The sequence below is a fragment of the Pseudorca crassidens genome, chromosome 4 (assembly GCF_039906515.1).
Source record: "Pseudorca crassidens isolate mPseCra1 chromosome 4, mPseCra1.hap1, whole genome shotgun sequence".
NCBI classification, from domain to species: Eukaryota; Metazoa; Chordata; class Mammalia; order Artiodactyla; family Delphinidae; genus Pseudorca; species Pseudorca crassidens.
Window position 1 is genome coordinate 108,721,863 of NC_090299.1, and position 22,620 is coordinate 108,744,482.

A 22,620-nucleotide genomic window follows, 5' to 3' on the forward strand; every position below is an offset into this window, starting at 1 on the left:
TCTTTCTCTCTTCCAATTAAAGAGGCGAGGGACTTCCCTGGTGGTCCAGTGGTTGAGACTTCACGCTCCCAGTGCAGGGGGCTGGGTTCGATCCCTGGTCAGGGAACTAGATCCCGTACGCTGCAACTAAGAGTTCGCATGCTGCAACTAAAAAGATCCCGCATGCCACAACTGCAGATCCCACACACGGCGGCCATGAAGATCCCACGTGCCGCAACTCAGACGTGGTGCAGCCAAATAAATAAATAAATACATAAATATTTTTTTAATTAAAAACTAAAGAGGCAAGAGACTGGTGTTGAATAGCATTTGGATCGAAAGTAGTGTACCATTTACAAAGCTGAGTATAGAGCTGGGCTCACAGAGAGGCTGATAACTTCTTATTTTGGTTGACTGAGTATTGTTGAAGGTCATTACCCTTCACTGAAATATGTGATTCTTACATGAGTTCTAGCTGCTTCACATAGTTCTCTCCTTTAGTCTTCCCAACAACCCTATGGGGTAGATACTATTATCTCTATTTTACAAATGAAGCATTTAACTAACTTGTCCATGGACTCATAGCTACTAAGTGGGGAAGGCTGGATTTGAGCCCAGGTTTGTCTAAATCCAAAAGCCATGCTTAACTACCACATTATTTTCTCAGTCATGAACTTTTCATGTTACCTTTGTAAATCAAAGCACACTGAAACTTCATAAAATACTTTGGCAAGGAGTAACCATAGATTAAAAATAAATGATACTGCTTTCATAAGCTAAATCTTAGCTTTATTGAAATGACAAACCAAACAAACTAATGAAATGGGGAATTATGTTATTTCTACAGAATCCTTATAAACCAAAGTGGGTGAAGATGAGGTACGGAGCATGGTATCTGAACACCAAGTTGTGGAAAAAGCAAAGAGCCGATGAGCCTTTGGTTGACCCCAAGGTCTTACATAAAGCTCAAGATGAGAATATGAAAAAGGAGCTATGGGAACAGGTATGTGTATATGCTGAGACTTGATCATCTGAGCTGAAGGTTGTCACAGTGCAAATGCCACCTCATATTGAAGTCAGTTCACAAGACATGGGTGCAATCGTGTGCTGGTAAGGGACACCATGATGACATGACTCTCTTGCTGGAAACACATGACTTTTGACTATTCCTGATTGAGTTCATTTGGAAGGTGAAATGGTCTTAAAGAACTGAATTACAATGATATAAACTTCAACATCCCAAATTTTAAATTCCAATAAATAAAAGGAAAAGCCAAATGAATGCATGAATACCCGTAAGATGTTGGGACTGGATCAAATCTTTTTTAATTATCATGCCCTTTGGAGTTAAGATCTAAAATTTGTGGATATATACTGAGTAGGAAAACACTCCCGTTTCTTCCTCTACCACTCTCAATTCTGGTCAGCAAATGTGTCGGGGTTTTTTTCCCCACACCAAACAATTCTCTAATTCCCTGACACCAGCTGGATGTCCTACAATTTTACTCAATTCTGATACCACCTACCTGGAGAGAGCATCAGATCCCACAGGTTAAGGGCTCAGTCCCACAAAACTGCCCCCACTGCAAATGCCAGTCTCAAGTCCAGGTTGTCACCTGTGCTTCTGACTGACTGGCTATAAATCAGAGGTTCACACGACACCCTCCTTGAGTTTGATCATCTGCTAGAACAGCTCACAGAACTCAGGAAAACAGTTTACTTCCAATCTAGTAAGATTACCAGTTTATTATAAAGAGGTACACTCCGGAGCAACCAGATGGAGGAGATGCATAGGGTAAGGCACGTGGGGAGGGGCTTGGAGCTTCCTTGCCTTCTCCAGGTACCTTTACATGTTCACCGACTTGGAAGCTCTCCAAACCCCCTCCTTTGGGTTTGTATAGAGGCTTCATTACATTGGTGTCATTGATTACATCATTGGCCATTAGTGATTAATTCAACCTCCAGCTCCTCCCGCCTCCCTGGAGTCGGGGAGGTTCAGCTGAAAGTGCCAACCCTCTAATCACGTGGTTGGTTTCCCTGGCAACCAGCCCCCATCTAGTAGGTATCTAGGGGCTTTCCAAAAAACACGTCATTAAGATAAATTGCAATGTGGTTGAAAGGGGCTTGTTATGAATAAGGAAAGACTGTCACCGTTGTGGCTCTCATCACTTAGGAAATTCCGAGGGTTTTAAGGCCTCTGTGCCAGGAATGGGAAGAAGACCCAATATCTGTCTCTTATTATAAATCACGGTATCACAATGATTAATCTCAAATAGATTAGATTCCGGACATCCTAGGTCAATAATGATCTAATTGATAAAATGTGTTGCTTATCCTTGATACAAGGGTAAGAAAAAGAACAGAGAAAGGAGAGAAGGTTGGCTATCTTTCGAAAGCCTTTGTATTCATCAACTTCTGAACGTTATTTACACACATATTCCTAAATGAGAAGGAAGTCGTTTAAAATAACATACTTGATAAATGGCTAAGTGCTTTTAATTAGGACAAATAATGAAATCAAGCTTCTGACAGCTGACCGGTTTTTTAAAGTGTGGACCCTCTTTTAGGAGGAGTTACTTGCAGACCTTCATGGAACAGCTGCCTTTAAGGATTTCATTCTGCGCAGGGGATACAGGATGCCGAGTGTGAGTAAAGGGCCGGAAAGACCTCGGAAAGACCTGCTGAGGGGCTCACAGTTGTTGATGGGAAGGGGTCAGCACCCTGACAAAATCAAAATACTTCTTCTACAGGGACACACCAGGACTCAGCCCTGGGAGAAGGGGTGTGCTTTCCCCAGACGGGGGCCCACAGATGGGCTTTGGCGTCCTGCTCTTTTCAGGAGCAGACAGGAGCCTGTTTGGCTCCTGCTGTCTCCCTGCTGACTCACCTTCCTTGGGTTTGGCCTTAACGGGGCCAAAGTGAAAGGGATCCATGTGCAGGGCGTGAGCCTGCTACTAAAACAATGAATTCTCCAGGAAGTGTCCAGTCTCCTTCACTTCTACTTCCAAGGAGCCATGCTGGGGTCAGGACGAAGTGGAGCTGGGAGTGGAGCTGGGACTATTATTGTGCTATTTGTGGGGTACATGAGGACGCAGACTAGGGCCAAAGGTCACTTCCCGGACAGCCCTGCAGCCTCTTCTGTCTTTTTTCCACTTTGTCTTTCCCTCTCCCTGAGCTTGTAGTGCTGGTCGTCCCCCCACCTCCCACGTGGAGGGCTCCCCCGGGAGGCCACAGATAACAAGAGTGGGGTGGGAGGCTGGCAGAGCAGACCGTTTAGCAGGAGGGCCTGCAGCCTGGAGATCTGTCCCCAGACCAGCCCTGTCACCATGGCAGGAAGCCAGCTGGGCCTGGGGCCCAAGTCGTGGCTGATAAGTTCTGTGTTTGTCCAGAGTCCCCTGTGCTCACGGCCCGTGGAGTCCTTAGGAGGACATGCAGCCAGATGGTAGAAGTTCCTGGAACTAGGATACTGGATTTCTTTTTTTCTAAGAGCGATAAAACTAACAACAGCTTACACTTACTGGCAAATAGATATATTGACCAATCTCAGATCCAGACTTGTTCAAAGTTAAATCAGGTGATGTGAAGGGAAAGTCTAGAGTACGATAATAGACTAATGGGCTAGAAGATTCCATTCTAGAACTAGGATGAAATCTCTCCAATAGCTTTGAGCATCAACAGTGGGCCTACATAAGTATATTTTATAGACTTAGATATAAGTATATATCTTATATATAAGATACTTATATATAAGATATAGTTAATATACTTACACATATTTTTGTATTTATGTATTTAGTCACTGCCTCATCTGCATATATGGCCTACATAAGTATATTTTATATATTTATATGTATAATATATTAAATATGCTTATATATTTTATATAACATAATTGTATGTATGATTATATATTTATATAATACACACAAAATTATACTTAAGCATAAATATAATTATGTGATATATATGTGTATATACACACACACATACACACACACACAGACATATATATTCTTCTTGCCAAGGAGATATACGTATATACATATATATCCCTGTTTGCTCTTGACGTTATAGTGACTCATAGTTTTTTCTTTAGTGGCAAAAGAGGATGCTTTATTTATTTTGATTTGTCCCCTGTTGGTTTAATCCATTCTGCTGCTGAACATTTAGTTCAATTTTGGGCAAAAGGAAGCATGCCTGACTCACTAGTTACTCTTTTAGCTGCATCAACTAAAGAGAGGTGATGCCCCTGGCTATGGCTGAGTCCCCTGAGAACACCTGTCACTCAAAACCCTGGAATATTTTCTCCCTTTATTCTTACATCCTATATCCTCTATTTTATCAGTAGGATTTCAACTAAAAGAGAGGGGGGAATCTATTATGGTAAATTATCTATCTATCTATATATAAAATCATTACTTATTTAAATTTATATGTGAGCATTCATTCTCTTTTTACTCCCTTAAATGTCTATGTACACCTTGTATACATACATGTTTATGTATGTTACATGAGCATACATACTTAACATACACATTCCAGTATCTGCTGCTGGATTAACTGCTCTGTGCATTACCTACAGCTTCATTCCCTCGGCTACACAGAAGCCCCAGGCCTTTAATAGCAGAGATGAGCAGCACAAGGCTGTGCCGAGCTGGCCCGGGCTGGACTTGGCCACAGAAAAAGTGTGAATTATATCTAGATATTTCTGATGGTGTGCAACTACTTTCCAAAGTCCACCATCTCGCATGGTCTATCATCGACATCAGATTTTGGGTCCTATCAGGATATACATCAGAGTGTGAGACTGTGAATTCGGGTATGGTAGTGGTTGTGACTAGACTGTACAATTTTCGTTTGCCAATTTAAAGGAGTTTCTCTCATCTTTTTTTTTTTTTTTTAGTTCCTTGAGAAGATGTGTATGAGGAAGGAATGTAAATGTGAATGTAACAAGACTTCTGTAAAATAACTCAAGCATGGAAGAATCTTGGGAAGATGATTAGACAGATTTCATTTACTATATACTTGGCTATTTCTCTCTCTCTTTAAACATTAAACAAAATTTATAATGAATGTCCCACCATAGTTGTACAATTTTGACTTGGCAACATCCATAAAATTTATAACTAATACAAACATTTCAGAATAGTCTTCTGCTTCAGTTAATCAATATTTTATATATTTTATCAACCGTGAGATCAATTTCATATTTGGTATTCTAACATTTTGATAGCATTGTCAATATTACATAGTTATATCAACTATTTGTAAAAATAAATAAAACCATAAAAAAGCAGAATTGCTCTATTTCATTTTCCCAGAGTATTATTTTCCCTGGTTTTGAGTGAATAGCTCCTTTACTCTTTCTTTACAATATAATTTTCTTTCATTTTGAATTAAGCTTACTGAGGGTTTTTTGGCATGTTAATCTTGATAATAAATGTGTACCTATAATATAATGTCATGGGTCATAAAGTTTAATGGAAACTCAAGATGACATATTTTTACATTAAATTTTTAAAAATTATTTTATTTAACATGTTAATGCTCATGTTAGGAAAATTAGAAAATATAGACTAACAAAAAGAACGTAGAAAATACAAATACTTCCTATAGAGTCAGCAGTAACTACTCTTTACTCATTGGAATGCCTCCTTCCAGATCTTTCCCTCTGAAATACCCTCTGGATAATTTAATCAAAGGAATTTATTTAAAGGATACTGGATCCCAAAGTTTTATCAGTTATAGTAGTTGTCTTCAAATACAGAATCTCTGGGTGATGGATGACCTTTCATCCTCTGGGTCTGTCATGATCCCATTTCAATAATCTGTAGGCTGTAAGTGAGTCTTTACTATACACTCTATGCATCTGGACACATTAGGGTGATGGAGTACATGACAGAAGCAATGAACACATAGTGTCAGCCCATTGCTGTGAAATGAGTTTCAGTGTTGAGTGGGATACCGTGGTGGTGAATGAGCATGCAGGAAGTGTAGAAATGTTGGTGTGGGCAGAAGTTTGTTAAGCAGGAAAGCAAATCCAATTGCAGAATAGGTTGCTAGTCTAGTCAGGCCACTTTCCTCTGCCTCCCTTGCTGTTTCAACTTGTCATACATGCCCGCTTGGTAGCCCATGGGAGCCCCAAAGCCTGAGAGCCCAGAGGAGGCATCCAGTTCTACCAGGCAAGCTGGGGCAGGATTCTGACATTCAAGTGCTGAGCCAAGATGGTGTTGGCGGTGGTCTGGAGAGAATGCATTTCTTCCCCTGGACACATTGTTCCTGGCTTTGTTACATTCAAGCCTACTTCACATTAGGGACTCAAGTTTGGTTTTAATTACTGGACAATTATTCCACAGAAGCAGTAGCCAGGGCAGCCTTCGTGAGGGGAAATCCAAGTTGCTGAACCCACGTGGAGCCTGCATTTCTGCCTCCATGCCCACTTTGCCCATGAGATCACTGGGCAACATTGGAATTTCTGGAGAAGGAAGCGGGCTGGCATGCAGAGGATAGGTCAAACTTTTCACCTGATTATTGAGCGCTTCCTCTACAGTGGAGGGCTTTTGGTGGGTATTCACAAAGAACCAAATACTCCCATACTCTGGATCCATTCTGAGCGATCCCCTGTATACCTCTTCTCCCAAATCTCTTTGTCACTATCCCTGCATTCTTGATCCTTCCAAGTCCCTGGCTACTAAGCTAAGCCATCAGCTGCTGACCATTAGTTGGTGACATGCACCTCAGCCCATTTCTCCTTTCAGACAAAGTGGTCAACAGGATGAAATGCTTACATTTCTGTCTACTGGAAAATTCCCCTTCTCAGCTGCTCTTCAGGGCCACCCTTGAGTTGGGCTACAGTGTTGTGGCAGTCCACTTGTGGCTGCTGCCGTCATATAGTGGAGGTTGTGTGTTTCATCACCTGGACTTAGAGAACATCCCCAGGTCAAATGTGTAGGCTGAGGAAGATGACAGGGTGGTAGGAGCGGGCACACCATGCAATTTGTTCTGTCTTCAATTCCTGGTCAAGCCCAGCCCTAAATAGAAAACTTTCACTTGATTACGAGAAGCAAAATAATTTGGTAATTACGTGTGTGGACTTTGGAGCAGGAGGGCCTGGATTCAAACCAAGCTCTGCTACTTATTTGCTATATGACTATGGGGCAAGTTGCTTATCCTCTCTCTGCTTCAGTTTTCTCATCTAAAGTAAGGATAGTAGCAATCATAACAGTACTATCTCCCAGAATGGTGGTGGGGATTAAAGGGAATGTTACCAGTAAAGTGCTTAGAACACAGCCTGGCACTGTGCACACACACTAAATGTTAGCTGACTTTATGGCTTAGTGGATCAGATGACCTTGGTGAACGATGGGCACCAGTTGCTTGGTTACCTAAGGTCTCAGGATCAGGCTGCCGTATTAACTGGTGCCAAGCAACAAACGGACATTGGTTTCTCCAAAGGAGAACAGTTACGTGCCACAGAGCTCCTGGCTCAGCTGCAAAGCCCTGGGGGCCTGTGCTCTGATTCGCCTTTCTGGACATGCCGAAGCTCCATTCAGCAGCTCTCTGTGCCACAGGTGCTCTGAGCACGCTGGATACATTGGATCAGAGGGCAGAGATTTCGGGACCAGCTGAAAGCCTTCTCTTGCTTCAGGCTGCCCTCAGAGCCGGCAACCTCTCAGATTACTAAAGCAATGAGCTGAAACAGCACATCTAAATCTGGCCTCCAAAATCCAAAGAGAAGTGCAAGTGGCACATCGTTACATGTTATTTCCAACACCCAGACATAATAGACGTAAATAACCTCAAGAGCATAGATGCTAACAAAAAGGTGTTAAAAACCAGGAAGAGATGAGGTTTTGAGTTCCGTTACCTTTGGTTTTAATATAATTTATTTTAATTGTAAGTCTATTTAAGTTTTAGTAATGACTGTGTTTACCAACCAACTTGCTAAATTCCTGCAAATTTAACAGTTGGCTTTTGTGAGCTAGGATAAACTGCCTCTAGCACATGGGTAGCATTCAAGACAGTGAGGGATGTTAGGGGTGAAGAATAAAGAGAGTTGGCTACCCCGGCCTCCTGCCAGCCTATTTCCACAAAGGTCATTAGAGAGTCCTCACGCAAAGTGGGAAAATCCTCACCACAGAGGGAGTAGGGAGAACTTCTCTGACAAGGAAGGCTGCAGTGGTTTGGGTCTGCCAGGGAGCAAATGGCAAAAGGGTATTAGATGCTTGAGAGGTTTATTGGGGTGGGAGCGGCAGAACCTAGGGAGAGCCTTTAGATTCTGATGCGTGTGTGATCCCTGCGGAAGGACAGAGGGAGGAAAAGAAGATACGGTCTTGAACTGCAGCACAGTTCAAAGGAAGGTTTGGCCAGGCCAATGGGGAGACCTTAAGTCAAGGTCGCCAAGAGGAGGAGTCGCACATTTTGCTAAAATGGGCCTGCCTTGGCACTTCTGCATGCTCTGTCGTTGGCTGGGAGCAGCCCAGGGGAGTATGGCCTCGGCGAGAGGGCGAAAGATCCAGAGGGGTAGCAGCTGGGTCCATCAGTCATTTGTGTTCCTTGCAACAGGAGATCTGAGCAGCATATTTTCATAGGGTTGGGAGTTTAGGGAACTTGAAGCCATCTGAACATTCCCATATGTTCACAGTTCAGCATTCAGGGTCTCGCTCTTTCCCAATCTATACTCTGTCTTCACCTACGAGATCTTACAAAGCTGTGAATTCAAATGATATTTTAATTCAGCAAATTAAAGGATCATTTTTTTTTCTTTTTCTTTCTCAGTTCAATAGCTGCAAGACATGAGATTACTTTAGACAATCCCAAGGACTTTTCTAATTTGGGAGATTTGTGTTTGTTTAAAAAAAGGTCCACAAATTATTTGATGCACCTGTCTTCAAAATGCAGGGCCTAACCCCTTTTCCCCTTGAATGTGGGCTGTACCTAGACTTGATTTTAAGGAACAGAATGTGGAAGAAGTGATGAGGTGTCATTCTGAAACTAAAGCATGAAAGACATTGTGGCTTCCTCGTTCTCACTTGAATCACTTGGGAGAGACTAGCTGCTGTGTTGTGAGGACACCCAAGCTGTCTATGGAAAGGCTCACATGGCAAGGAACTGAAGCCTTCTGCAAATAGCCATGTGAAAAGCCGTCTTGGAAGTGGATCCTTCAGCCCCCATTAAGCCTTCAGATGAGATTGCAACCACTGCTGACATCCTGACTGCAACCATATGAGAGATCCTGAGCCAGAACCACTCAGAGAAGATGCTTCTGAATTCCTAACCCATAAAATGACTCTAATGTTGGTTGTTTTAAACCATTAAATTTACTGATTATTTATTATGCAGCAATAGATAACTAATAGATTTTTGTGCCTGGAAGTGGGATGCTATAACAAGAATGTAAAATGTGAAAGGGAATAGGATTGAGAAGTGGGTTGAAACTGGAAGAACTTTGAAGAAACTGTTGGCAGAAGTCTCATAGACTGTGAAGAGGCTGTGGGTGAAGGCTGGCAGGAAAATGAGGTAAATGCAGTTGGAAATTGGGAGAAGTGGTCTCCTTGTTATGTAATAGCAGGAAGTTTATCCATACTGTCACCTGAAGTAACGTGGGAAGTAGAAAAACTACCTAATGAACTGGTGATGTAACTAAGGAGATTTTTATACAGAGTGTTGAAGGTACCGCCTGGTTTCTTGCTGCTTATAGTAAAATGCAAGAGGAGATCGATAAGCCAAAGGGACAGTTTAGCCAAAAGCAACCAGGACTTGATGGTTTTGTAAACTCCTAGCCTCTCAGATGACAAATGATGTTTAAATTAAGAAATGATTTGTAGCAAAGATCAAATCCAAAAGAACACATCAAAGAACATGCCAGGAAAACATGGTCTAAAGATGAATCCAAGGATGTAATTGTTAAATCCCTTGTTAAGACCTCAGAAAGTTCAAAGGTGACGCTTCAGAGTACATTCAGGCAGACAAAAATGCTACTGAAATTTTTAAAAGTGTGCCTCACAGTTTTAGTCAAACAATAGAGCGTCTAAGGAAGTGGAGGACGTTGTTCTTCAGCACACTCTCAAGGTAGAGAAGGGCTTATCTTCAAGATAGTTGTGGGGAATTCCCTGGCGGTCCAATGGTTAGGACTCTGTGCTTCCACTGCCCGGGGCCCAGGTTCAATCCCTGGCTGGGGAGCTAAGATCCCGTAAGCTGCGGCCCCAAATAAAAGAGATTTGTGGTTTTGGCTCATGAATAATGATGTGGACCGTCTAAGATTCACAGGAGACCTGCAAAGTTTTTTGAAGAACTATAGCGCAATAAACACTGCCAGCTTGGACTGAAATGGGGGTCGTCTAGAAAGGGGCTAAGTGTATTTTGCATATGAGAGCAAACTGTTACTGAAGTGAACGTAGGTCAGAATTCTTTCTCAACCTCCCCCTCCAAAGTCATGCCTGCACCACTCCTGCACCAACAGGCCAGCAGAGCTGCTGCAGATTATTCCCAGTTCCGGCACCTCACTGATAGCCATTATATCGCCCATCATTCATCATGTTATCTTCTTTGATTACTCATTAATGGTGTGTCTCCCTCACTAAAGTATAAGCTCATGAGGGCAGGGAAGGTATAGGTTTTTCCTAGTGTCCTGCAGAGTGCCTAGAGTCCTACATAGCTGGGGCTCAAACTATGCATTTATTGAATGAATGGATGAATATCAGGAATGGTGAAGCACCAAAAAAGAGACAAATTTCCCGAAAAAAATTTTTTTAAGAATTGACAATTATCTTCTTGGGAGAGAGTGAGGTAGACTAGAAAAGGACATACCTAAGCAAAACTATGATGAGGGCAAAGTTTGAGGTGACCATTATCCCGTTTCTTGTCTTCTTCCTCTTTTCAGTATTATTCTTTAACTGCTTCCCGATCCCACCCACCTACCCAACCATGGCACTGTAAGTATTGGTAACTGTTAAAATGTGTCAAAAAGAAAGTTGATGTGTCGCCAATACCTTAGAGTGGATTTGCTTGATATTTTAAAATCTAGAGGGAGAACGAACCAAAGGAATGAATTTCTAAAGGAAGAATTTCCTACAGTGGGCTCCTGCCTCGGAGGGGTGGCGAGGGAAGCAGGGCTTCTCCAGTCCTCCACACCAGAATGTATAGTGCCACCTGCTCTGCTCACATAGAAAGTAGGTTCTATGTTTTTGCTCATGCTGCAGGAAAAAAATGGGCTAAGTCATAAAAAAAATACAACAGACCAAAATCATTTCTTAAATGGTCAAGGTCACCAATAAAAAAAAATTAAAACAAGGTATCAATTTTTGTCTATCAAATTGGCAAAGATTTTTTTTAAGACAAAACTAATATTGGCAAAAATGCTAAGAAAAAGGTGCATATATTCAACTTGTGAAAGTGGGAAAAGATACAGACATTTTGTAGGGAATTTGGCTATCCAAAGCCTTAAAAAAAAAAACAGAATAAATAAGCAACTTTGTGTGTGTGTGTGTGTACATATGTACAGATGTATATAGCCTTTGACACAACAATTCAATTTCTGGGAATTTTGAGTGAGTAGAGGCCAGGGATGCTGCTAAACATCCCATAATGCACAGGCACCTCCTCACAACAAAGAATAATCCTGTCTAAAATATCAATAGTGCTGAGGTTGAAAAAGTCAGCCCTATAGCATGTGATCCAAGAGAAGGCAAGGAGGAAGCACAATGCCTTTTATAACCTAGTCTTGGAAATCACACATCACCACTTCTGCCATATTCTATTCATTAGAAGTAAGTGGCTAAGTACAGCCCACCTTCAAGAAGAGGAGAACTGAACTCCTCCAAATTTCCTTCGAAGGGAAGAATATCAAATAATTTGTGGCCATAGTATAAGACCAGCGCAGCCTGTCTTTTAGCCACAAATTATTTATGTTGCTCTCATATGCAAAATACACTTATCCCCTTTCTAGACAACCCCCATTTTAGTCCAAGCTGGCAGTGTTTATTGCACTATAGTTCTTCAAAAAACCTTGCAGGTTTCCTGGAATCTTAGACGGTCCACATCATTATTCAAGAGCCAAACTCACAAATCTCTCTCTCTTTTTTTTTTTGGCTGCACTGTGCAACTTGCGAGATATTACTTTCTTACTTTTTAGTCGCCAATATGTATTTAAGATTTAATTACATTGCTGTGTGTAGATCAAGGTCATTGTCGTAACCACTTCATAGCATTTCATCGGCATCCACCATAGTTTACTTATTATTTGCCCACAATGGGCAGCCAGGTGGCCTTGAACTTACGGTTATCCCAAATAACACTATGTGCCCCCTTACAGTCTTGTGCAATCTCTTGGCCATACATGTTCAGGAGGGGGATTGCTGGGTCATGGGGTATACGCATACTTAATTTCACAAAATTCTTCCAGATTGTTCTCCAGATTGTACCGGTTTACTCTCCCATCAGCAGCACTGCACCTCTCTAATATTTGCCTTTCTGGTGGATGTAAAATGGTGTAACATCTTTGTTTTAATTTGCATTTATCTAACTACCAGTGAATTTGAGCATTTTTGCATCTCTTGCTAGTCATTCATTTATTCAACCAAAAATTACCCTGAGTGCCTATTATGTTCCAGGCACTGGGGAGAAGCATTCCTTGTTCATTTTATACTGGATCTCGTGTCAGGTTTTGTGGGTTTTTTTGGATCAGTTTGTATGAGTTCATCCTATATCTACATATTAGTGCCTTGTCAGTTTTAACAACACGAAAATCTGTTCCCCATCTGGATCTACCTGCTAACTTTGTCTATGGCAGCCTCACTGACGAGATAGCCTTATTTGATGAAGCCAAGAAATTTTTTGGCCTCTTACATTATGCAATATCACAATGACAGTCTCTTGGATTTTGTTCTATTAGTAGTAGTTTGACCATTTACATTCAGGACTTCATTCTATCCGCAGTCCACCATTTTACGTGGTACAAAGTAGTAATCTAACTTTATTCTTCTCTACATAGTGAACTTGTTCTCCTGACACAGATTTTCCTTTGCTCTAAAGGTTTCATCATTCAGCGTAAGAGATCTCAGCCTGGAGTCTATTCTGGAACTAAGATGAGTCAGAGGTTTGCAAACAGTTGCACTTAGAAAATGTCCCTATGAAATATGAAACTGGGCAGCTCCAATGTGACTGCTTTGCAGAAGGTTTGACTTGTGGTTAACATTATGTGGAGTAGCAGAAGCCAGAGGCTTGACAGAAACAGACAGGTGCTGTTGGTGAGTACATCTCCCTAATGAGGTGAGGGCTTGCAGAGAGAGGAATTACAAACCGAGAGCAAGGCTGAAATTCACCATAAATGTTGGAATACTACCAGAGGGATACGCTGGTATCACACATCCGGATTTGCACACTCACTTCTAAAATGTATGCTTTGAAATTTGGACATGGTTTAAAAGCATTAGGATTCAATGTAGCTAGAGTTTCAAGCAGGAGTCCTGGGAGGTCAGAACACTGGGTTCAAATCCCAGCTTGGTCACTCACCAGCTGTATGACCTTGGGCAGATTACTCCTCTCAGGGATTTAACATGAGATAATCCTCATAAAGCACTTAGTTTAGGGCCAGTATATATTCGGTATTCAATGAACAAAGACAATAAAAAGGCCTATTACATAACAAACTTTGTATTCTGGGGAATACAAAGAATAAACAAACTCTGGCCCTCAAGGGATTTATGATCTAATATGGGGATGAGATAAACGACAAAAGTAATTATACCATAAGAGAAAACCTTGTATTTTTCTCTAACAGAGTTACAGTACATAATCAGAGTTCAAAGAAAAGAATGGCATATCAGTTTGAGGGCTGGGGGCTAAGAGTGGGATTGGGGGCTAGGGAAAAGTTCATGGAAGGAAGTGGGTTTTGGGAAACGTCTAAACCAATGAGAGAAGGCTCCCGCGGGAGAGTCCCCGTTTGGCTGGAGTTCAGGTGAACGATAAGAGAAAGGCCTGGAGAGGTTGTTGGGGTGTGTCAGGGAGACCTTGAAGGCTAAAATGGGGTTGGATTTAGTCTGGTAGACAGAGGAGATGCCCAACCCCAGGCTGTGCTTTTAGGAGGGTTAAATCAGGAGTGGTTGCAGACTGGATCACAGCCAGAGGGGAGGGAGTTGCGGGAGGATGGTAAGGTCTGGACAGGTGAGGTGGGGTGTGAACGGAGGCGCGGTCACTGGGAAAGGCAGGAAGGGAGCGACGCCACCGGCCTGTGATGGAAGGACCCACAGGACTTCCCAAGGCAACTTCTTCCCCTAGCGGCCATTTCCTTCCTACCTGCTCTGCTTTCCTTAAAAGCTCACCTGGGCTTCCCTGGTGACGCAGTGGTTGAGAGTCCGCCTGCCAATGAAGGGGACACGGGTTCGTGCCCTGGTCCGGGAAGATCCCACATGCCGCGGAGCGGCTGGGCCCGTGAGCCATGGCCGCTGAGCATGCGCGTCTGGAGCCTGTGCTCCGCGACAGGAGAGGCCGCAACAGTGAGAGGCCCGCGTACCGCAAAAAAAACTAAAACAACAACAACAACAAAAAAAAACAAAAAAACTCACCTGGATTTCCTTTCTCTCACTCAGCTGATAGCTAACCTCACTCATGGGCCCCTGTGTATCTCAAAATGTTTCTTTTGTGCCTTCTTTGCTTTTCCACGCCTGTTTCCTCCCCTCCGTTCCTCCGACTCCGCCCCTTCTAATGGTGTTCTTGACTTCCGCCTTCCCGCAGAATCCCCGTCCAGGATTTCGCGTCCTCCTCACATCTTCCTCCAGGTCTCGGCTGGCTCTCTCCTGCCGACGAACTGAACAAACGTGCCCACGTGTCTCTCCGTCTGAAAGAGCTTCCCTTAGGCCTTGTTCTCTTCTCAAGCGACACTTCGATTCCTCTCCTCCCCTTGGCCTCCAAGTTTCTCTGGAGAGGGCTCCCTCCACGTCGGCCTTCTTCACAGCTTTCACCACGTTCACCGCTCAGCCTTCCGAAGCGAGCTCCCATCCCACAAACACTGCAGAGTCACCAAGGACTCCCACTGCTTTCTGTACCTGACTTTGCAAACAAGGCTCGAGCCCGGGGCACGTTGGAACGATTTGTTTTACCAGAGGAGCCATTTTAGTAATCATTCCAGCTATGGTCTTAGCAGTTGATGTGGGAGCGTGTAGGTCAAGGGAAAGGCTCACCCTGCAGATACAAACATGGGAACCGTTAGCTTGAAGTTGGTGTGTAAAGCCATCAGATCAGCAGAGGAGTGAATTTAGAAAGAAATGTGTATAATTCTTAGTTCCCAGATTGTTGTTGTTGTTTTGTGAGGATCAAATTAAACGCATACATTAAACACCTGGCACACCGACAGCACTTAACAAAGACGGTTGCAATTTTTTTTTTTTTTTTGGTACGCGGACCTCTCACTGTTGTGGCCTCTCCAGTTGCGGAGCACAGGCTCCGGACGCGCAGGCTCAGCGGCCATGGCTCATGGGCCCAGCCGCTCCGCGGCATGTGGGATCCTCCCGGACTGGGGCACGAACCCGCGCCCCCTGCATCGGCAGGCGGACTCTCAACCACTGCGCCACCAGGGAAGCCCGCAATTTTTTATTAATAACCCATCCGGAGGAGCCTGCGTCTGCACAACATGCAGTCCAGTAAGGAGGGCGCGCACTTTGCGACAACCACGCACCCTCAGTAATGACTGGAGGCGGTTAAGGTGATTGGCATTTACAGATGGATGGATCTCAGTCCAATCCTTTCCTTTTACAGGCGGGGAGGCGGAGGCTTGGGGACGTTAAGCGCAGCTAACTGGCGGAGGAATGGAGCTTCCAACGCGCCGGCTGTATGGGTCTACCCACCCGGCCCGGCTGCCTCTCCCGCCCCGCCTCCGCTCTGGCCGCAACCTCGCGTGTCGCAGATGCACGTCGGCCTCTTCAGCGTCTAAGTGCCAGAAGCTCGGGCCGCACTGCTACTGATTGTCTGTGGGGAGGAGGCGCCGAGGTGGCCGGCGCTGTCCCAGACAGGGCTGCACCTGAGCTGCAGCCGGAGCAGGAAAAGAAGGCGACGGGTTTGCGCACGGGAGCCGTGCGCCCTTGGACCCTTCACGCGCGTGGGACGCACTTGGAACCCTGCACCGGGTGCTCCCCGCCGCCGGCGACTGGCGGGGTCGAGAAGGGAAAATGTTGGAGAAGGAGGGCGCTCGCGTGTTCGCCTTGCCAGAACCAGGGGCTGCAGCCCCGGGGCGGGGAATGGGGCGGGGCTGGGAAAGTTGAGTTTTGGTCGCGGAGGGCTGGGCCCCGCGCGGGAGCGCCCGCCACCGGGGACCGTAAAAGGCTGCAGCGGGCTGGGTAGGTGTGGCTCTGCCTGTGTGACCCGAGCCCCCGTCTCGGTCGCCGTCGTCTCCCGCAGCTGCGGCCTCTCAGTCATGGGCGCCGTCTGGTCCGCCCTGCTGGTCGGAGGGGGTCTGGCCGGAGCGCTTTTCGTTTGGCTGCTGCGGGACACGGGAAAGGAGGGGGATGCGGAGCAGGGGAAGGACGCCTCTCCAGGGGAGGCTGCGGCTCCGGGAGGCGATCAGGGTGGTGGCGGCGGACTGAGCCCTGGACCTTCTAGGCGGGAGCTGGTCACCAAACCAGGTATTCTTCCTCCCTGTGTCTCGAGGGCATATTTGCCGGGGGGCTCTGAAGTTACCCGCGGGAGGGGGCAGGGGGTGGAAATCCACCTGGAGGTTTCCCGAGGACTAGCTTCTCCTAGCCCGGGCAGGACCCTCCCCGCGGCTCGCGTTTCTCCGGCTGGTGCGCACGCGCCGGGTGGGGTTCTCGCCCTACACCGAGGCCCTGGGGATGCCCAGGCGGTTTGTCCCAGGTCCGCGCCCCGCTGAGTCGCTGCCTTCGGCGCCCGCCCCTGAGGACCTACCCCTGCTCCTCCAGCGGGGATGGGCTCCTCTGCTTGGCGGAGCTTGGTGCAGTGCGGGCTGCTGCAGCGGCGGCGCCCCTTCCGGGCCTTCGGAAAGGGGTGCTTAGAGTTCGGAGATCCCACGACCCTCTCCAATTTCTGTCCGAGCAGGGACACTGTCTCGGTCCCAATCCCATAGCCTCATGGCCTCCCATCCCTCACCCCACGGAAGAGCTGTGTTTGGGAACACCGGCGCAGCGAGTAGCCTCCCATGTCTGGACGCTTCTGTCGGGGAGGCAAAGTTCAGGTTGGACTCTGGCCCTGAAGGCTTGGGCTGAAGCCCTGAGGCTGCTCGATGGCCGCCCATTTCGGAGCTGTCGGCCCTCCCCCACGCTCACCCGAACAGTGCACGGTTGTCTGAAACCCCAGGGAAGAGACACTTAATTCTGCTCCGACGAGTACAATTGACATCTAGGTTTCCATCTCTGTATTTTAGACCCTGTATACTAGGCAAAGTTAAGAGCACTGGCAGAGAACCTTACCTTCCAGCGCCCTCCCTTGGCAAGCTGCCCATGCCTGGACTCCAGCCTAGTGGTGAAAATGACATCTGTAAACTGTAGTGGAGTGGCGTTCATGTGTAAGCCACTTGAAAATCTGCCCCTGTGCCTCTCCTGCAGAGAGCTCATTTATCTTCTTTTCCTGAAAGCCTAACTCATGTTTCAGGTCGAAAGACTGGGGATTCAGAGTAATATTTGTTTACGTCTCACTTCCAACACCACCATTAAAAAGAGACAAAATTGAACAAGACCACCCTCTTCCCACCGTCATCTCCCCCAATCCGCATATGCTGATTGTATGGTTTTGGAGAATAAGATCTTGTAGGGCAGCGGTCCCCGACCTTTTTCGCACCAGGGACAGGTTTCGTGGAAGACAATTTTTGCACGGAAGGGGGCGGAGTGGGAGGGTGGTGCAGGCGGTGATGCGAGCGATGGGGAGCGGCAGAGGGAGCTTCGCTTGCTCCCCGCCTCTCACCTCCTGCTGTGCCGCGGGGGCCTAACAGAGGACTGACCTCTACCTACCGGTCTGGGCCGGGGGTTGGGGACCTCAGTTGTAGGGAGCTATTTGGACTATCAATGAGGTGGCCAAGAATGAAACTGAGTCTTGAGGGAGCTTGGATTGTGTAGTCTTAAGAAAAAATATTTTTATTTATTTATTTATTTTGGGCTGTGTTGGGTCTTCATTGCTTCGCGCGGGCTTCCTCTAGTTGCGGCGAGTGGGGGCTACTCTTCACTGCTGTGCGCGGGCTTCTCATTGCGGTGGCTTCTCTTGTTGCAGAGCACCGGCTCAGTAGTTGTGGCGCACGGGTTTAGTTGCTCCGCGGCATGTGGGATCTTCCCGGACCAGGGATCGAATCCGTGTCCCCTGCGTTGGCAGGCAGATTCTTAACCACTGTGCCACCAGGGAAGTCCCAAGAAAATATATTTTTAAAGTATGCAGTGGGAGGGGATATAAGATGCCTGTGTTTTGTCGAAGAGGTTCCTGATGCACATGGGGTGTGCAAGGCGAATCCAGCCACCCTCCCCACCCTCACCCCCAACTCTTGCCCAGCCATGCACTGCTGTCCTTTGTATTCTCCCACAGTGACAGCTGCTGCTGACCACCTGCCCGCACCTGTGAGAGCCAATCCCTGACCTGCACGCAGTTCCTAGGAGTACAAGTGTACTCATCTGGTTTGCAGGGTAACCGTGCAGCTCTTCGTCACACAGGCTGGACATTTTTCGATGATGGCAGCCAAACAACTCGACTTGGTGGCGTGCCAGTACGGCCTGGACTGCAGAGATCCAGGACCATGTCAGGGTTACACTTCTGCCTCTACAGCTTGCCACCTCGTTTACACTCTTGTGCTGGCACACTGACACTCCTGGATGTGTCTTTTATTACTGGATATGCCTGTATATTCTTAGAGCACAGTTGGGAACACACCAGGTAATTAAGTACTTGATTTTAATAGAGGCAAATTTTGTGAACTGCAGATAGATTAGTAGCCAAGTCTTTAAAAACTAAAACTGTTTTCTCAGCCTGACTGAACCTTTTTCTCACATGAACTGCACAACACTATTACACTTTTCCTTTTGTTTTTTAGAGCATCTTCAAGAAAGCAATGGATGTTTGGTTTCTACGACTAAAGGCCCTGGTGACCTGCAGGAAGCAGCATGGAGACTGCAGAGTCCTTCTGGAGAAGGCAGTAACCGTGACAATTCAAGAGCACATGTTCCCTCTGGACAATTTCCAGACACACAATCTCTAGCTACCTCTGAGACTGGTAACTCTAGAAGTTACTCTGACGTTTCAGGAAACGAAAGCCTTGGATCTCCTATAGGAGAATGGGGATTCCAAAAAGGCCAAGAGAAAACTGCTAAAACAGCTCCATGTCTGGCAGAGAAGCTGCCTTCTAGCAACCTGCTCCTGGACAGAGCGCAAGAAGGAGTGAGCCTCGCACAGTTGGACAGTCGGGCCCGGGCTGACCACGTGGACTGGGAGATGGTGTCCCGGCACGCATCCTGGGGCGATGTTGGTTTGGGTGGCAGTCTTGAGTCTCCAGTGTTAAGCTCTAAGCAGGACTATGACAGAAGCACTCTCGTGGAGGCAAGAGGTCAGGAAGTGGATGTGAAACCAAAAAGGGTAGGAGCAGTGTCTTCAGAGGCTCATCAGGTTAGTGTCAGCTTCCAGGTCCATTATATCACACGCGCTGGTGTGCAATGCCTTGCAGTAACTGGAGACCATGAGAGTCTTGGGAGGTGGAACACTTACATCCCACTCCAGTGTAGCAAGGACGGGCTCTGGTCTCGTTCTGTGCCCCTGCCAGCAGACACAGTGGTGGAATGGAAGTTCGTGGTAGTAGAGAATGGGGAAGTTACCCGTTGGGAAGAATGCAGCAATAGATCCTTAGAGACTGGCCATGAGGATAAAGTGGTTCACAAGTGGTGGGGGATTCACTGATTCAATTTGCAAAGTAGCGAAGAGGCTATAGAACATGGAAGAGGCTAAGGTTGTGGAGCACCCTGGATAATTTAAAATAAAGGAAGTGAAACTCCCAGTCTAGCCATCAGAGTTGTTTCAGATTTGCTAGTGGCTTTTGTCCAATGTGTAGATGATGCTTCCAGTGAGCGTGGACTTTTTTTCCTGTGGCACTGATGGATGGATTTATGCTGGTCCATCATTACTTTAGGGCTTGGTGGTCTTGAGGAGGGCTTGGCTAGACTTCAGATGTGCACTGGTCACGGAGCACAGAAACTAACCAGCTGCAGAGGGTTCAGGCTTGAGCCTTGGGTGATTCTTGAAGCAGCAGAGTAAAACACGCCTTATTCAAAAGGAGATTTTGTACTGGTACAGCTGGAGAAATGCTCCCTTTAATCATACACACTTTATATTTAAAAATCGTTAACATCGTATGGAACTGTGATTAGAAAATATCTGGTCACTAGATGTGATTAGCCAGGATATAAGGTAATGCATTAAGACTTCCCAATGTTTTTTGCTTGATTTTACTTGCCATGTATGGTTTGAGGGTAGCAAGTATGTTTTTGTCTTAATGATCAACGGCTGGTGTACAAACAAGGGGCCTAATCAGAGCCTGTTAGCAGGAGCAGCCCAAGAGGAAAGAACAGGAAGGGGGATAGGGTATAGGCTGAGCAAGGGGGCCTGAATGACACCTCTTAGAGAGCTGGGAGCTACAGGCCCCGCCGGACTGCAGGGTGGGACACGCCCGTCATTTCCTCACGGGCCTCCTGCAGGACTATCTCTCCCCATGGCCCCTCCTCTCACAGCAGCTCTGGGCTGACAGATGGACTGCCCCATAGCAATCATTTCACCCTCTTCCCTCTCCCTTCATGCTAGTAGGTAACAAAATTATAACAGGAGAGTGATACGGAAGTACATCTTTGCTCTGGGAAGAAATAAACATTTAAACTTTGCCATTATAACTGAAACAAATAATAAAACCTGAGTTTTAACATCTTTATCAAATGTCTGAATTATTTGTATAAATCTTAGTACCATAATAGCTTAGATGTAAAATAAAATACTAATATTGTCTCCACTAATGACACAGAAAAAAAGCAAACGTCAAGAGGCACAGAGTCTGTTCTTCTCCCTTTAGAGAAGGAAGTTTTAGAATATTTCTTTTAAAACTTTACCTTTGTTTGGAGGCATATTATACATGCCTGTATTTGAAAATTAATTCTATATTAAAACAACTTTTAATAAGTGTAACATCTATTGGCAAAACAGCGTTTAATCCTGGTTATAGATGGTCTTTGCTGAAAAGAGCCTAAACCCAACTGAAAATAGTGTTAGAAAGTGCTTTAAGAACTGTTTTGGGCTCATAGCACTTTTGTGTTAAATTCACATATATTTTCTACAGACTTCACAGTGAATTTTATATTCTACCAGTGAGGTCTTCAGAGGCATTCACCATTACCGTACAGAATGCCCAAGCATTTCTATTAGGTCAAACTAAAGGGAAAACAATTTACAGTCAAAATCCGTTTAGAGTTCTATCATTAGCCATTTTATCATTACCTGATGAAATAAAAATTTTTCAGTAAAGCCAACTGATTTAAGAGATAACATATAATACTAAACTTTATATTTTTAAAACTTGTTATTTAAAATCGGATGTGCTTAGAGGGAGAAGCATGAGGGCTGTGGTGGTAACTTACGCCCTGCTTAGCGTGTCATCTGCACTGGTTACCCTGAGCGCCACCCGCTGTCACAGACCCCAGCGTGTAAGAAGGCTGCAACGACAGCAGCTTACTTCTCCCTCACTAAACAGCAGTGGGTGCTCCTGGCGGGAGGGCAGCTTTCCTTGCAGGTCATCACCCGGGCTCCTGTCCTGTGGCTCCTCCATCCCCTAGGACCTCACTGTCCTCTGTAAGCAGCCTGTGGAAGGGGAAATAAAGTAAGGAAAGACCCCACTAAAACTTTGGGCCAGAAAGCACCACAAACTGCTGTGTCCACGTGTCATTAGTGAGAACTGGGCAGGTAGGTGTCCCCAGGTAGGGGTAGGGAAAGTGGGGTTGGGACACAGTCTCTAGTTGGGCAGCAGTTTCTCAGTGACAGCTGTACTGTGGAACGGGAGTACAGGCTTCTGTGACACTGTTCCTGTTGTCTTTTTTTTTTTTTTTTTTTGCGGTACGCGGGCCTCTCACTGTTGTGGCCTCTCCAGTTGCGGAGCACAGGCTCCAGATGCGCAGGCTCAGCGGCCATGGCTCACGGGCCCAGCCGCTCCGCGGCATGTGGGATCCTCCCGGACCGGGGCACGAACCCGTGTCCCCTGCATCGGCAGGCGGACTCTCAACCACTGCGCCACCAGGGAAGTCCTTCCTGTTGTCCTTGGCACAATGTAAACATTTTTGTATCTGTTCTTCTGCCCTTTTATTTGGTTCACATCCTGTAGTGTCATAAATATATTTGGTCTTTGTTCCTGGCACAGAGCTCCTCAAACCCTGGGAATTTCCTGAGAGATAGGAGTATCTTGTTATTCATAATGAGGCCCTTTAGATCACGCCTGAGCTTCTGCTAGTGAGGTGACTTAGATGGGGCCCCTAGATAGCCTCGGGCCGGGGCTGGTCACTGGAAAGACCAAGTGATCGGAGGCTTGCAACTTCCAGTGCCACACTCTGATCTCCAGGACGGGGAGCGGGGCTGGAGAAGAAGCTCTATAACGACTCAGATGGTGAGATTTAATGCGCTTCTGGGTTGGCG

The 22,620-nt window shown here is 46.0% G+C and overlaps 2 protein-coding genes across 2 annotated transcripts in view; both read left to right on the forward strand.

Moving 5' to 3' along the window:
• FAM47E (family with sequence similarity 47 member E) overlaps nucleotides 1-5,506 on the forward strand; it is a 30,942-nt gene extending 25,436 nt beyond the window's left edge. The window contains exons 6-8 of the mRNA XM_067736312.1: nucleotides 827-982; nucleotides 2,547-2,624; nucleotides 4,883-5,506. Of these exons, the coding sequence (XP_067592413.1) occupies nucleotides 827-982; nucleotides 2,547-2,624; nucleotides 4,883-4,948 (300 nt within the window). The 3' untranslated portion in view covers nucleotides 4,949-5,506. The remainder of the gene's footprint in view (nucleotides 1-826; nucleotides 983-2,546; nucleotides 2,625-4,882) is intronic.
• Nucleotides 5,507-16,316: 10,810 nt separating this feature from the next.
• STBD1 (starch binding domain 1) lies at nucleotides 16,317-20,880 on the forward strand. Its single transcript, XM_067736313.1, has 2 exons — nucleotides 16,317-16,595; nucleotides 18,998-20,880. Exons 1-2 carry the CDS (start codon nucleotides 16,388-16,390, stop codon nucleotides 19,852-19,854), a joined length of 1,065 nt encoding a protein of 354 aa, XP_067592414.1. The 5' UTR covers nucleotides 16,317-16,387; the 3' UTR covers nucleotides 19,855-20,880.
• Nucleotides 20,881-22,620: the final 1,740 nt, after the last annotated feature.